Source organism: Melanaphis sacchari, unplaced genomic scaffold (genome assembly GCF_002803265.2).
Source record: "Melanaphis sacchari strain LSU unplaced genomic scaffold, SCAv2.0 Contig34_pilon_pilon, whole genome shotgun sequence".
NCBI lineage: Eukaryota > Metazoa > Arthropoda > Insecta > Hemiptera > Aphididae > Melanaphis > Melanaphis sacchari.
This window is the reverse complement of record NW_020271213.1, coordinates 1237243-1254312: the sequence shown is the minus strand read 5'-3', so window position 1 is coordinate 1254312 and position 17070 is coordinate 1237243. Positions and strand designations below refer to the sequence as shown.

Here is a 17070-nt window from a genome sequence, read left to right as displayed (position 1 = left end):
GGTGTTCCTGCCGGTGTGCAGTACACCGTGCAGCTCGGAACGCCGCGATATTGACTCGTGCAGCGAACAACGCGGGACACTTACACCGTGCACGGGACTGCCGGGACATTCTGACGCAGCGGCCGTGCTGCCGCCTCAGAGGGAGCCGGCGGAGTTTCCTGCGGCGGCGTGGGTTCAGAGCACGTGACCGCTTCGTTTACGAGACCGGCACCATCCGGGCTGATGGGTCTCGCGAGCTCGCCGGGCATTCGCCAGCGCGACCGGTCGTCGCCCTGCGGCGGCTGAATAGCAGAACATCGACGCGCGGCGCGATAAACGACCTGGACCAACCAGCAAACTGCTGACGTGGTGGTCGCCGCGGTTCCGATGGCCGGTTCCGGACAGCCGTACGCTGCGACGACGACGGCCGGGAACGGACGCCCGAACCGTGGCGCCAGATGATGGACACCGCACTGATCGGCCGCAACCGATGGGTCATTCCGGAGCCCACGTACATAAAGCGCGTGTTCGCGGGACAGTCGCGCGATTCGTTCCGACTGGAACCGGGGTCGTCCGTCTGACCGCCAGTCCGCCGTTCGGTCTCACAACTGTCGTTCAACATGAACGGCTGCTTGCTGTCGACGCCGTGCGACCGCCTGTCAGAGCCAGGTCGCCGCCCGAGCAGGCCTCCGGTCACCGGAACCGCTGACAGGCGTGACACTTTCGACCGGAACACCCATGACGGCGTGCGCCGCCGTGCGATCCGCAGTTATCTAATCCTATACACACAATCATAACACCGAAATTCGCGCAAGAATGGGTGTCTAAAATATATTATATCATATCTCATGTGCACGGTATCGGTGTTGACGATTGGTTGAGACTACGGACGGCCATCCCTGGGGTTCAACACAGCAATACGTAACTGAACGAAGTAACAGCTTTTTTGCGTTTTTAGTGAACGAGTCGAGTGTAAAAAGTCCACGCGCCAGTAACCTTATTAATATTTTGTACGCACTTTGTACTCTTATCAGTAACTTTCCATGTAATACATGTGTTATATTATGTTTTATAAATGTGTAATTGTAGTAATACATGTGTAGCAACTCAATGCAAATGGGTTGGATATGATCGCTGAGCTAAAGTATAAAGCTTCTCTCCCTACCATGCCGGGTGTGAATGTGTAACGGATATAATTATTATGTGTACTATGCATATGTGTGTACACTCGAAACTAGAACAAAATGGTGACATAGAAATTTAAATGCTTATGTTTTGTATAACTAAAAATTATAAAATATAATATTGTATTATATACATATACATACATATATATATATATATAAATTATTGTATTCGTAACACTTTTGACTTAAAAGATAATAATTATAATTTTAGATAATATTCATGTGCGTCGTTGGTTATGACAATAAGCTTAAATAATAACTAAAATAAATCAACACAGAAAAAGATAAAATTAAAGATAGGTACCACTCGTGGGTTTATTCATTGTGGTAATAGAGATCACACTATCAAATTGGTTTCTATCATAAAATGGAAATTACAGTACACACATACAAAACACTAAAATTTGCGTGAATAGCTTAATAATATTATATATTATTTATTAAGTAATGACAATTCACGTACACTATAAAATTTTATCAAGAAAAAAACGTTTACGATAATATTATAACAATTAAAAATAGCACTAATCTATTTTATTCCGGACACCTTCTTCAAAGTCGAAAATAGAAGTATGTTTCCCCTCCTATAGGAAGATTAAAAAAGCGAAATTTCCATTATACAATTTATCATATGTACTAGCTTTATATGTATATAAAATTTGCGTTCAACTTTTTATTAAAGCTAAATAACTAAGTAATTACTTTAAATCACAATGATTTCATTCGTGTTTTAAATATATTATTACTGATGATGATTATTTACAGAAACCATTAAATTAATTTATAATATGAGCTTAATGTAATGGCGCAACCAAGTTAGGTGTTATGGAAGAATGGATAATTACGATAATTGATTAATTAATGTTGATTATATTACATTGTTAGTTCGCTTGTTGTAATTCACATATTCACCATTTAGATACAATCCTATGCAATTGTGTACAATTAATGATGTAATAGTATTGTTACCAAGAACTATACAAACGTATAGAAACGTCTAATCAATTACTATTATATATATATATTAGATATAAACCGATACTACGTGGTTTTAACTTCGTGGTTTATTCAATCATATTATGTTCTATATCAGATCACTCTGAGCCATGCACGAGTCCAGGAAACGAATACTCCATATAATCCCCGATCGAATCTTCGCCGACCTTAAACTTATCATGCATAGGTATACACTATACTGATTTAGTTTCGTTTCCTTTGGTGTTCTATGATTTTTCAGCCCATTAGCTGAGTGCTTGATGTGTCTTTAATAATATATATATATGTCATCAATGTTGAAAAATAAAATCGAATCATTTATTCTACCATTACAAATGATACATCACTCATAAGTTTTTCATTTCCACCAATAAGCCATTAATCCACTTTAAAGGTAATTGTTAATATTTTTTCATAGAAATGTATTCTTAGCAACTCTTTGGAACAAAGAGTAATGAAATAATATGATGACAAAACTTAAGACATTACTGAATACAGTAGAACCTCGATAACTCGAATCGGTTGGGGGCGAAAAAAAAATTCGAGTTATCGAAAATTCGACTTACAGAGGTTACACATATGATATGTTATTAAGTAGACGCCAAGACATTCTTTCGAGTTATCGAAAATTCGACTTATAGAAGTTCGAGTTATCAAGGTTCCACTGTACTTGAAATCGAGCGTCAATACCTACCTATTTTAAACGATAATTGATAATAATCATAATACTACATTTATAAATGTACGACTAGACGCAGAAACTATATCAATCGAATACTACAATTTTTGAAATTTCTGCATTAAATTTAATCTATGCGACATACTTCATTTACTCGCATTGTTTTTGGCCGTATATTATTATTATTATTATTATGCTTACGCGATAAATAAATTGTTAGTTGAATACAATTAATTCATTAGGTACTACTCGTGTTAAATTATGAAAATCTATAATTTTACATGTTTTCAATAATTTACCACTTTATATTTGCATTTAAAGTAACTAAGAAACTAATATATGATGATTATCAAAGCTTTTAGCAGTAAACAAATGTAAAAAAAAAAATGTGTTAACATTACGTGTGTAGTTATATAAATATGGTAAGGTGTGCATACCAAAGAAAATTTTAAATATATGGAGAAAATAATGTTTTTATAAATGTAAAATAATAAATTTATTCAGTGTAGCGTATTTTAAACATGAAATAACCTTTAAATATCTTCTTAAAAAATTACACTTTAAAATTTATGTACTATATAAATTATAATTTTAGTACCTTGTACTATGATGTGGGGAATAACCGAATACACATAAATATATATATACACTAAACAAATTAGTATTTAATATTTATTTATTTAAAATCGAAATAAATATAAAATAAAACAAAAATTATACCACATTAAATAATCGAAATACTGTCTGTATTGTGTACGCAATTATGTAGTCGTCCATACAACTATAAAATATGACAAGGTATTTGTCGTTTTACTTAAACTCCCTGGAGTGATATTTAAATATTTTATTTTTATTTAAATTTAGGTCAGTGGTACACAATCAAAAGAAACTTAAAATCGTTTAGAGGTCTCGGCAAGTGCATTACTACGAAACATTGACAAAAATATAAAACCAGAAAAATATTATGTTACACAATTTAAAATATAAATAATTTATTAGTCGTCGGAACGCGTAAAACACGGCAGTTCAATTACGGATTAATGTTTTTGTATGTACCTAGTGAATATAGTGATCATAATATTGTTGTATGGAGTGTGGGGAACAACAACACTGTTAACAATTTAATTTCAAAAAAGTATACTCAAAACTGAACAAGACAAAATACAAAATAATAACAAATAATAATATCATCATATATAAGTTATGCTTTTTTTTTTCGGTCGTCGCATTATGGCGTATAAATAGACGGTTATTATTGTTGTACACACACGCGCGGGTGTATTTATAATAATACATTTTTATCATTACACGCCGATGGGGGGGGGGGGGCACGTACGTCAGGTTACGGGCACGCGAAATTGATGACAACCGCTCTGTGGTTACCGTTATTATTTCCCAATAATATTATATATTTTAGCGTCAGGGGGAGGAAAAAAAAATAAAGAATAAAAAATTTATACAATAATAAATAGAAGGAGCGGCGGCGGCATTTACCTACTACCTGCTTATACGTTTACACACACACACACACACGCACACACACGCACACGTACGCGCGCACCCGTTATACTTGCCTTAACACGTAAAATAATAAATCATTCGTCCATTTCAGAGCGCCACGGCGTTAATACTCCAACGCGCTTGTGTGCGTGCGCGTAAACCCTGTACGATATACGTATACCATACTGGTTTGCACACGCACACACACACACACACACACACGCACACACACATACACACGAGCGCGCGTGTGTTAATACCGTGTGTGTGTGTCGGTATTTCACGTTTACGCGACGCGAGTTCAAAGGCACGCGCGCACACAAGCACACAACCACACAAACGCACGGACTTACGCACGCACGCACGCACGCACCGAGTGTAGTATTGAATCGATAAGAGGACCCTGACCCCTTCTTTTCTCTGTCCCAGGGCCGTGCCACGTAATGTTAGACACGGTCGAAAGTTTTCCAGGCGGTTTCCCCTCTCCCCGCCGCGTTCCCTTTTCCGCGCCGGCACAACCCGCAACCGAGTTTCCCGGCTCCTGCCCGCCGTCGCCGCCGCCGCCGCCGCCACACACCTCTCCCCCTCTAGCATTCCGCCTGCCCGCTTGCGAGAATCGCTTTGCTCCTCCGCCATCACCACCCCGACGCCGTAGCCCCCCCCGCCGGCGCACACGCCACCCTACCGATGACGCCGCCACCGCCGTTGCGTCGACGAAGACGATGACGACTATTATACCACTACGACGACTGCGACGACGGCGATGACGACGACGACGCTTTTACCGCGACCACCGACACTACGACCACCACAACCACTGCCGCCACTGCAGCAGCCGCCGACACTACCATTACCGCCACTGCAGCAGCAGCAGCAGCAGCAGCAGCCGCCGCCGTCGGCGCCGCCACCGCAACGGAGATGCCGCTTTAATTAAAACCTTCGAAACACATCTCACCTCACTCCACTCGTCACGTGGTAGTGCGCCCGACCACCACTTTTAGTTTGGCAAACGCCGACAGTCCACGGTTACGGTCTTTTGGGTTTCGATAAAAGAAAAAAAATTGTTGTTCAATAACAATAATATAATGATATAAAACATATCGATTAATACGCGTGACAATACCGCGCGTAACGACCACTGCATTTTAATAACGCAAAAATATTCATTATTATTCAATCGCATATAATCTGCAAAACGTTTTTGCATAATAAGCATCACGAGCGACGATATATATGAGCAGGATACTGTGATATTAGGGGTAAAATTATACCACGTTTATGTTAATTCCTCTTTGACTCAAAAGTCTTTCGCGCGCGTGTGTGTGTGTGTTTGTGCGCGCACGCTCGCGAGAGTGCATACATATAATATCAAATAAATAAATTGCCCTCTTATCTTGTTTATCAATATCCCTGGGAGGATATTGAATACTGCGGGCTGTGCGTATAAAATACACATTATATTTTGTGGTACTTATATATGGTTTCTAAAAAGATCAAAACTAAGGTAGAAAGTAAAAATAAAATGAATCCATAATAATATTATGTACACGCGATACATAACGTTATATCCGCCATATACCTACGTAACAATACTTTCATCCAAAGTGAAAATGGTTTGTTTTCATCACAACCCTGCGTTGCATGTATAATATTAAATGCGTTAAGCTGTGCATAAGCCGCATCAAATCATAGAACAATTTGTTTAAACATTTATTTTAATTAAACAACTGTATATAATTGGGTAATAAATTAACATAATAATTTACTTTATTATTCCAGTGAAAACCGATTATAACATCATAATATTACTACTACCTATACCATAATAACTTGATAATTAGTTGCAAATCTTATTTAACTCTATTTGTGTTAAAAACTATCGTTTTCATTCCCTATTTTAGTTGTACAAATTACCTAATTTGTAAGTCGCATAACCCTCAAATGAAAATTATTTAGAGATAATATCACCCTATGTAAAATTAGTCGTTTTAAATTACATATTAAATTTAGCATGTAAATAATTATACATGAGTGTAAACAAATCAGGTATGTTTACTAAGATACTACAGTGTACAAAATATTTATAAAAAATAAATTTCTTATTGAATGTTGATTGGAAAATGTAATAATAATAATTGTAAAATAATTATTCTATTACCATTGTGATGTATTAACTGTATATTTTTACACCTAAATTAATGTAATCAAAATTTGAGTATATCAATGTATCAAGTATTGTGTAAGTTACACGTACAACTCTATTAATGAAAACGTTTAATGAAACTAGTCGTATTTAAATGATTTACAAAAACAATTTTCCTTTTTTTATTCTATCAAAATGTATATAATAATCAAAAATATATCATGCACCTGAATAGAACATAACAGGTTATAGCAGACATAAACGAATAATGACAAAAACAAAATTATATGATATTTTCAACGAAAAAATTAAGTATTATACTTATTATTTATGTGATCTTTGTAATGTTAAGTATAAAATCACGACGATTTTTAATAATTCATTTTTATAATTAATACAAACTAAAGCAACAAACGTACAGAACGATATAACAGATAAGATAATAGTTAATATTTTTTAGTTCGTTAATATCTCAATAAAAACGATGATTTTAATGAATGGGAACATGTGGTTGGTATTAAATATTTATAGAAATCAGCTTATATAACTGTGCTGAAATAGGATAGTTTACATATTATGTTCAATAATATTTTACTTGTATAAATATACTCGAAAATACTTACATACCAATTGCATACAAAATATAATATATATTTCACTAAAATGTAATAGAATAATCATCATCAACTAATAAATTAGATTTGAAGACCATTAGATCACTATTAATTCATTAAAATATGTTTAGTGATTATTTATTCAACGCAGTAATAGTGTATAAAAGAATTTTGGTCTTACAAGGAACCTGATATCATTTATGTTATTAAACTATAGATACATTAGAGTGCAAACATAGTATAAATATAATAATATTTAAACAGAGCATTTTAAATCTACATAATCCAATTAACTGTCGCATGACAATACGGTAAATACAAATGTGGTGAAGCTGTTCAAAATGTTTTTAAAAAAGAAAATTACTTTAATATACATTCAATACGTCAATTCCATTTTTAGCTCGGTAAAATGTAATGAAATAAGAACTTTGATATTTATTTATATATACGTAGTATATAGTAACTACCAACCCTATATTTTGTGAACAAAACGAAAGCACAGTTTAATTAAATTTAAATGTGTATTGTGTAAAAATGCATAAAATATTTGCACAAATTATTTTTGTAACTAACAATTTTAATTCGACATGCCTATCTATATTTTCCCGTATATTAAATTGTAATAACTATTTATACTTCGTATTTTTGAATTTTGTACCTGTAATATCACTTGAAATACAAAAACAATATTATTATTTATAAGAAACGTAAGTGTTGGAAATAAATATTGAAGATTTTTTTTTTTTTTTAAATTGTGAAAAAACATAAAAGAGATTTTACGAATACGTCGTCATAGTGTCACTGTAATGGAATGTATTTTTTCATTAATTATTTTATTTCAATGAAAAATTGTTAAATTTATAAAAACAGACAGCTGGGATAAAAATATGTACTAGCTTAAGCGTAAATTATACATTTTTGTATTAGAATGATAAAATATTTTAATATATTTATGTATATTAAGTATTTTATTTATTTTGTAAGTTAAGTAGCTTTTACCAAAAATAGTGTACTTCAATTGTCAATATTAACGTAATATAAAATTATGTGAAACCTATAATAAATAAATAAATAAAAATAAAATTAATTGGTATAATCTTATAAAATTAGTTTTAATATTCTGAATATTTCGTTGTATGGTTATAATGTTATAACTATTGTACGCAGTAGAGAAAAGTTTCAGGTCTATATAATTAATATTTATTATAATTTTGAGAAAAAATATTTTCGTATAAATAGGTAGTACTCAATTTCATCAAAATTTGAAATTTAAAATCCTATAAACAAATGATGCATTAAATGTTTTTAAATTTCTGCTAGTTTAATAGTTAACGAGAAAATTTGATAATTTATTAATTCAATTTTTAAGCCTAAGGCTTAATGTATCTGAAATTTATATAACAAATTTCTGTATAGTAGTATACATATCACTCACTCCAACCCATCAAAGATTCATTAACTCTCTTTTAACAATTAATTATTATCAAATTGTTGAGTCTCTCTTGATATGTGGTAGTTCGAAGCTTAGTCTTTATCAATTTTAAACTCTACTCTGCCCACTTAAATTACTTATGGCATTTTCCAAAATTTAAACAGAAGATCAAGCCACTGACTTAGTATATTAAAAATAAAAACTTTATAAAATTTTAATAATAAATAAAACCTACAAATTATAATAAAATTTACTTGGTTTTGTTTTATTGAAGAATTCTATTTTTTTATATGAATTCCACTGATTTGTTTTTTTTTTTTTTTTACCTGAAAAGAAATGTAAATTCCACCTATATGTTTTTTTACCTGAAAAAAAGCTAATTCAACCGAAATTAAAAACATCTTCAGAGTCTAAAAATACTAATCCAAAGAAAATTCTAAACCAATCACCTACTTCAGCTTTTGTTTTATACTTCTCTGTTTAACCAAATCTTTGAATTGCTCTTCGCCAACTTTGTGTAATATGAAAACTAAAAACCCATCAATTCCAATTTGGCCAAACTAAGGTAAAACATGTTTTCAGGGCAAAAATACGTAACGGTGGAATTTACATTTTTTTCGTGGAAAAAAAATGTTTCAGTGGAAGAATTTACATTTTAAATTCAACCCGAAAATTGACTACATGTAAATCGATGGAATTTACAATCGCCCAATTATATACAAGTTTGATTTAAAAATCTTTAAAAATTCGTGGGATATGTAGATATTTTCGAGGTTCTTTAACTGCAGTAAAAAAAATTACTACAGTTTAATTTAGTAATGTTTTTACATAATTTTTGGAACGCCAGCATTGTATTTAAAATCCGACAGATTTACATACTCGTATATGAAAATTAAATTTTCAAAATCGAGCATAAAAAAAATCTAAATCCACAAAAAACCGCCATTTTCGAAATTATTAACCTCATGTTTTTTATATAATTATTAACAAAAATACTACATAACAAATTGAACAAATCACTAATACAAAAATTGCTTGATTTAAATTTATCTTGACTATCAATGTTTTATTAAATATTATACATAATAAATAAATATATAAATATATTTATTATTTATAGTAATTTATTAAAATTAAATTTCCCTAATAATGCATAATCTATTCAATCAATTTACAGTATCAATATTATAATTGGAATGAACTAAACTATACAAAACAAATTATCAACATATTTTTTCATTCAATAATGATTAAACATTATTGCTAACTATATTTTTATTAACTTTAAATACTTGTTGTTATATATTATTATTATTCTATAATAATATTATACTTTAAATATATAAAGATTTTATAAAATATTAAAACAAACAGATTTTAATTACTTACATGATATAGTTATAAAACCAAACGTAATTAGTTTCGTTTTGCAAAATACAATAATAATTTGCTATTGAAATTTCATAGGATTATTAAAATATTCTTAAAAAAGAGGAATAGAGAGAAATTAATTTAAATTTGTTAATAAATTCTAAGTGAATTATGATAAAAAAAATATTTGTAGGTCAAAAGGCTTAAAAAGCTTTATTCAAGGCTACTTATAAGTTGTTCGACACATTTTTTTAAAAACATTTTAAAACTAAATTCTGATAAAATACAAACATTTTAAAATGGTTTTTTACATAAAAAATCATAAACCTTGAATTCTAATATCGAATTTAATGATTTAATATTGAATAAAATATCTACTCAAAAATTTTAAATATTATAAAAAAGTATTTATGCAAAATTAATAAAATACAAGGATCCTCATAAACTAATATCAATTTAAAAGTATCTTAAAAAAATAAGCTCATTTTTTTAAGAAAATTTTAAGTCACTTTCAACAAAATTTTACGATGCAAAATATTTTAATTTTGAGAACTTAAAACTTTTAACTACTGAATTTATTATCATTTTCTAGATGCAATTTTCAAAATATTACGAATAATTATAATTTACTTATATAATGAACCTATTTACACTGTTAATGGTGTGTTATTGATGAAGTATTAAAATATAAATCATATAGTAAAAATAATGTATGATATAATACTATAATAATTGCTTTTACTTGATATTAAATGTTACATTTTTTGAAAACAAGGTTAACCAATAGTATTATTCATAAAATAATATTATATTAATTAAAACATTTTCTAGACTGTTTATCAGTTTTTCGTGTGCAATGATTTATTATTGAATTCAATTGTAACATAAATGTTCCGTAATTTTAAAAATTCTAATTTGCTTACATGTTTTGTTCATTTACATAAGTAGCAGTGTACCCAGATTGGCTAAGCTTATTTGCTCATACGAGTAAAGTTATTATATTTAAGCCGAAATACATCAAGCCACGAATTAATTACAATTATTAATTTTTTACAGGTAAAGATATACAACTAGTTTAAAATAAAACCCATACCTTTATTTAATAAGCAATACAATACATAATATAATAAATGGTTAAAATAAAACAATTTATAAATTAATTAAGTTTAGAGTTAATTATTTTAAAATATTTCAAGGTTTTTAAAAATTGTATAATTTATTACATTAATTATAAAAGTATACATAATAATAATAAAGAGTATAACTTAAATTGTTTAATAGTTTTTAAATAATAAATAATTTTAATTTACATATCTTATTTTTTACTTGAGAATAAATTTAAAATTTAAATTACTGTTTCAATTAAACTATTAATTTTAATGGGCGATAATTATAAAATAAAAAAATATAGTTTGTAAATTATAACCACCGATTAATTATACCATAGCAGTCAAAAATCAGTTATCATCAATAACGTATTAAGTCAAATATATATTTTAATCGTATTAAATATAAATAAAAATGTTTTGTCAAATTTATATATCAAGATACAGTGATAAATAATTATCATAGTAAAATATTTTGAACAGGATAAATTATCAAAATAACGATTATTATCAGTTTAACCGAAGTGAAATTTTTCGTTTCTCACTGATGACATTAGAAGCTAGATGATAGTTTTAAATTTATTGAATCATTATAAAATAATTTATAATTTATTAAATTGTATAATAAAATTCTTAATATGACACTAAGATAAATTTTTACACATTAAATACTTAATTTTTTTTTAAATATTTTACCTCATCGATTCAAATTAATATTTAATTATATTTATAATCCATTTATATTTCTGATACAATTTACTAGGAATATACTATGATTTACTATAATATCATATAAATATAATTTGTTTAAAAATTTAAATTACATCCAATAACTAAAAATAATTAATTATGATATCATTAATTTTAAATGGGTGCCAGCATATTAATATTATTAAAACAACTTTGCAAGCCACACGTCATTCAGTCATTCATATAAATACCTCCATTATGAAAATGATCTGCCTCTTTCAGATACATTTCTGTCATATATATAAATATAATATATAAACATATTAAAATTTCTAGAGTTATACGGCATTTGAAAGGCTAACTTATTAATGAAAATACAATTTAATTAAATCTTTGAAGAATAGAGAATATTTTAGTGGATGATTATTCATTTTAATAACATGCAAACTATTTCTTTTGAATGCTAATCGTCATAGATTTAGATATTTTAAAATTCCACACATTATGTAAATATTTTATTTAAATATAAAATACCTATACATATTTATTAAAAATTATATTAGCTTGTTTAAATTTATATCATATTGTAAAATCAAATGTTGAAGATAAAGGTTGGTTAATATTTAATTTAGTGTGTATGTTTAATATTTATGTAATATGGGATTCTCGGTAATGATTTTAATGAACTAATCGATTTCTTTATTTTTGTATGATATATTAATATAATCATACAATTTATCATACAAAAATATGCAATTTATAACAATGAAAATGTTTTTTTACTTATATTATAAATTATTAGTTAAGAAAATATTTATTTTTTTTCGACATTAAAATTGAAATTATCAATTTTCTATGTGAAAATAAATATGTTCAATAACTAATTCATAAATTTCATTAGGTAAAATAATTAATGAAAAACAAAAATGTCAGTCTTACATTCAAAATCAAACAACTAAAAAAAAAAAAGTACTTATTTAATAAGTACTACGATTATAGTTTAATTTCTAATAAAGATATTTAGAAAAATTAGTTTTTAACAACATAATATAAGCTTCTCCAAAAATTTAATTAATCTAATTCTTAATAGATAACTAAAAAGCAGTAATATATTACTTAGAACGTGTGTATGTATATTTTTTGGTATTTGTACTCAAATTTACTAAAATTTACCAATAAATTCCAATTTTTTTTCTTTATAAAAATTATAAATTTTAGTTTAATTTTAGCTTGTTGATTAATCAGCCCATATTGGTATTTAAAATTAAATCACTGGTTCAAAATTGTTTCAATCACCAGAAAATATGTTTCATATATTTTGAAATAAAAACTTTTAAAATTATATCTAGGTACATCTTTAAAAGAAGTAAGTAGCGATATTAACAATGGTAATATTATATTTACGTTTAAATCCTTACTGTAGTTGAAAGTAAATTTATTTTATAGGTTGACGTTAAAATACAATCGTTAGTTTATGTTTAACTGTATATGAAAATATTGTAGCGCACTGCGCAAATATACAAGTTTATATATATATATTATACCAAAATATAGTACTTCAAATAGTTCAGGACTTTAGGTAAATTAAATTATTGTCGATTTCATTTAAATGTTTGTATGTCAGAAATACTCAATAAATGATTAATTATTGCATTATACATAAATTATACTGCATAGATTATTGTATTAGAGTTATATTTTACTAACAACGCAATGTTATATTATGTACTGAATAAATTAATTCATAATAAAATCACCAATAATAATACCTATAGTTTATTTTGAAATTATATTTGATTAAACTAGTATAACGTATAAAAAATAGTATAGGTACTATATGAACTGTTTTATAATAAATGCGATAAATGCAGTTAATCGAGAAATAAATTATATACTCCATGTATTTTTTTTTTTTTAATCAACCATGACGACATTAGAGACATTTAAAACAATTACGTAATACAATAACATGTCACCCCCCACATTTTAATAAATCAGTTAGCATGATTGTGGATTTTAATATCACAATATTATTTTATCGCTAACAACTTTATAAAATATATTTTAGCTAAATAATACTAACATTTATAAATTATACTTTTAACTAATTACATAAGTGATACACAAAAATTGTGGGAAAAATATACTTTACGAGGTTTCTAAACGCATGTAATGCATAAGTCTTTATTAAAATATGACTAAACATTAATTATTTGTGCGATTATTTATAAAAAAAAAATAATAATAAAAATTGCAATATTATAATAGTAATATACTGATAGTAAAACAAAATGCATTATAAAATGTTAATTTACTATATATAGTAGTAAGACGATTTAATTAATTTATCTCATCAATGACACAATAATTATGTTATAAAATACAAAATAAAATACCTATAATTGTTTCAAGATAAAAATTTTACAAATTTGTCAATGGTATTGATAACCATTGGGACAAATACCGCAATAAACTGATACTAAAATGAAGAAGTATTCTCGCAAAAATTTAAATATTGTAATAAAAGATAATAATTAAATATTTACTAACCTTTGATTTCTTATCTCTATTCAGCATACGACGACATCGTGCACCGGTACACTGTAAATAATAAAATTAAAATGTAAAATATATATATATATATATATGTTTTTGTAAATAATAATTTTTTTACAACAAAAATTTTACAAAAAAAGCAGTTAATTTCAATATATGAACAATATTATTAGATATTTCATACACATAAGATAAATACAATTCAAAATATGCATTGTTTAAGTGATTAAAATGTTAACTATAGTTTCGAAAATCAAGTTATTTGATTTGCTAACTAATTTATAATAGTGTCATCCATTTACATAATAATATGTTTACTTGAGTTGTTATACTATAAATACATTCTTAAAACAAAATAAAATGTGCATAAATCTTAAAATTAATATAGGTACTTATTTACTTTTGAGTTTAACAGTTTCACTGGGAAATAATATTTTGTTTCACGTTTGGTTAGGTGAACATAATATATACACAAATATGTCCTTTCATTTAAACAAGCGAAATTTACCTCCAAAAACACTTCAAACATAAAATTATTTTTGAAATATACTACTGTGGTGTACAATTTTTTATAATACAATAATTTTAGTTTCTAAGAAGAGATTAAAAAAATTTGTAAATAATTTTAATCTCGAGGTTTGAACATCAAATACGAGATTTTCTATAAGTGGTTTTTTTTTTTTTTTTTTTTGAAAATTATAAAATTAAATTAAATCTAAGCCATATACATTTTTTGAGTAATTAATGTTAGAATTTTTACAAAAAATAATTATTTTTGTTATTTTTCATAAAACAGAAACTTATTTTAGAAACCTAAAAACTTCCACTAATACTTACATTGTCATATTTATACAACGAGTTATTAAAAAAAAAATGTTGACTAATTTTAAGTTATTTATAGGCATTTGAAATTTTAGTATAAATTAAATATATTTTTCTACAACTGTGGATTAATTTTAAAATTTTAGTTTAAATGTTGATGAATTTGAATATTTAATTAAAAATAACGATTTTAGTTATATTTCTGTTAACCAAAAATATCGATAATTTTCACCATTGCGTTAAGTATTATTTAACAAACATTATGTCATTTTCAAAATATTTGTACTCATTTTATTTTATTATATGTACACATGTCAGAAAAAAATGTGTAAATAATCATGATTTGATTTTTTCGGACTTTTGTGAATTGAGCTTCCCAAAACTTGAATTAAAAAAATAAATTTTCTTTATCCTTTTGGATACCTTAAATTTTAATTGTTAACATTTATTTTACATACCCCATGTTCCCAATCCTATTTTTTTTCTATTATAATCATATAAAAATGTACGATTTTAAAACTTAGTGCGTGGTTGGTGAATCAAAAATGTTCTTTGTTATCGTAACTTTGTGGTAAGGTTTCACAAAGGGTACAGCTATTTATAATTCTAACCTATTCACTTTGTTCTTTAAGTGAGACGTGGGTATTGAATTACAAGTTAACGATAAAATCACTTTGTAATATTATGTTAAATAATAATATAATATATGTGATTTATTAACAAATAATTTAACATTAAACCTAACCCACTGTTATCATCTGTATCAATAATTTTAAAATGAAATATCATACATATACTGTGAAATATTATTTAAAATAAATAAATAAACCGTTTTTGTTCAGGATGGTTTTTTACATGCTTTAAAATCAGATTTAACACACATATTTTTGTGATTTTTTTCAATATAAAAATAATAAATTATTCAACTAAAAACGAAATTTCACACAATAAGAAACTAATTATTTGTTCAGCACATATATCTACAATGAATTGTATAAGATATGCACACATTTTGAGGTGATGTATACTTTTATACATGATAATTCATTCAATAGCTAATAAATTATACAGTAAGGGATTGCGTGTCAAACGTATTGTACTAAAACTCTAAAGTGGTTGCGTCTCGCGTTACAAAAGCACAAGTGTCTTTGCGCTAAGAGATTAACAAATACTTCTCACAATCTCCTTATAGAAGAAAACTCAGAAAAGCGGCTATTTAAAAGTTGCTAAAGCACGTGAAACGTGACGCAGACAAAAGGGTATACTGTTTTATATATTATTAAACATATTATATTTATTTTACATATATTATATGGAATAAAACAAAAACAAATTATGTGATACTCGGATGTGCAGAATGGTGAATTTTCGTATACGCAAAAGTAGTTATATTCTTTTCCGACAAATTTTAAAAACTAATTTGCTATGATTTTTTTTTTTTTTGTATATTAAAAAAAAATATTCAAAGTAAATTAACTGATATTTTTTTTTATTTTAATTGCTTTTAAGTTTTTTTTTCCAATTTTTTAAAAAAACTTTAGTAACACTTATAAATGTACCATTTATTACAATTCACTAAATAAAACTTTTAGAGTACAGCTTTGATCCAATATAAAAATAATATTCATAAAAATAAAACACATTATTATAAATCAACGAATTTTGCTTAAAATTTAATAAAATATGATATTTGATTATAATCAATATAATTTTTATAATATTAATATTCAGTGTTAAAAACCAAATATTTTAATATATTAAAACCTTATTTTTAAGAAAATTTTTAAATACTTTTTTGTGGTGTTTGTATAATAATAATAAAATACATAATATATATCAAGTTTGTACTGTGTTTCGTGAACTAATTAAAATACTATCAAACTAGATAAATACAATTTTAAAATTTATTGTATGATAATTTAATTATTTCACTTAACAATTCAATACAAATACGTTTTGGAGTTTGCTTAAATGTCGTTTAACCGATATTTTTAC

The 17070-nt window shown here is 27.3% G+C and overlaps 1 protein-coding gene across 1 annotated transcript in view; it reads right to left on the bottom strand.

Annotated features, from left to right (window-relative positions):
- The window catches only part of LOC112596778 (neurexin-1), a 233155-nt gene that overhangs the window by 166086 nt on the left and 49999 nt on the right, over window positions 1–17070 (bottom strand). The window contains exon 3 of the mRNA XM_025342563.1: window positions 14248–14298. Coding sequence (XP_025198348.1) covers window positions 14248–14298 — 51 coding nt within the window. The remainder of the gene's footprint in view (window positions 1–14247; window positions 14299–17070) is intronic.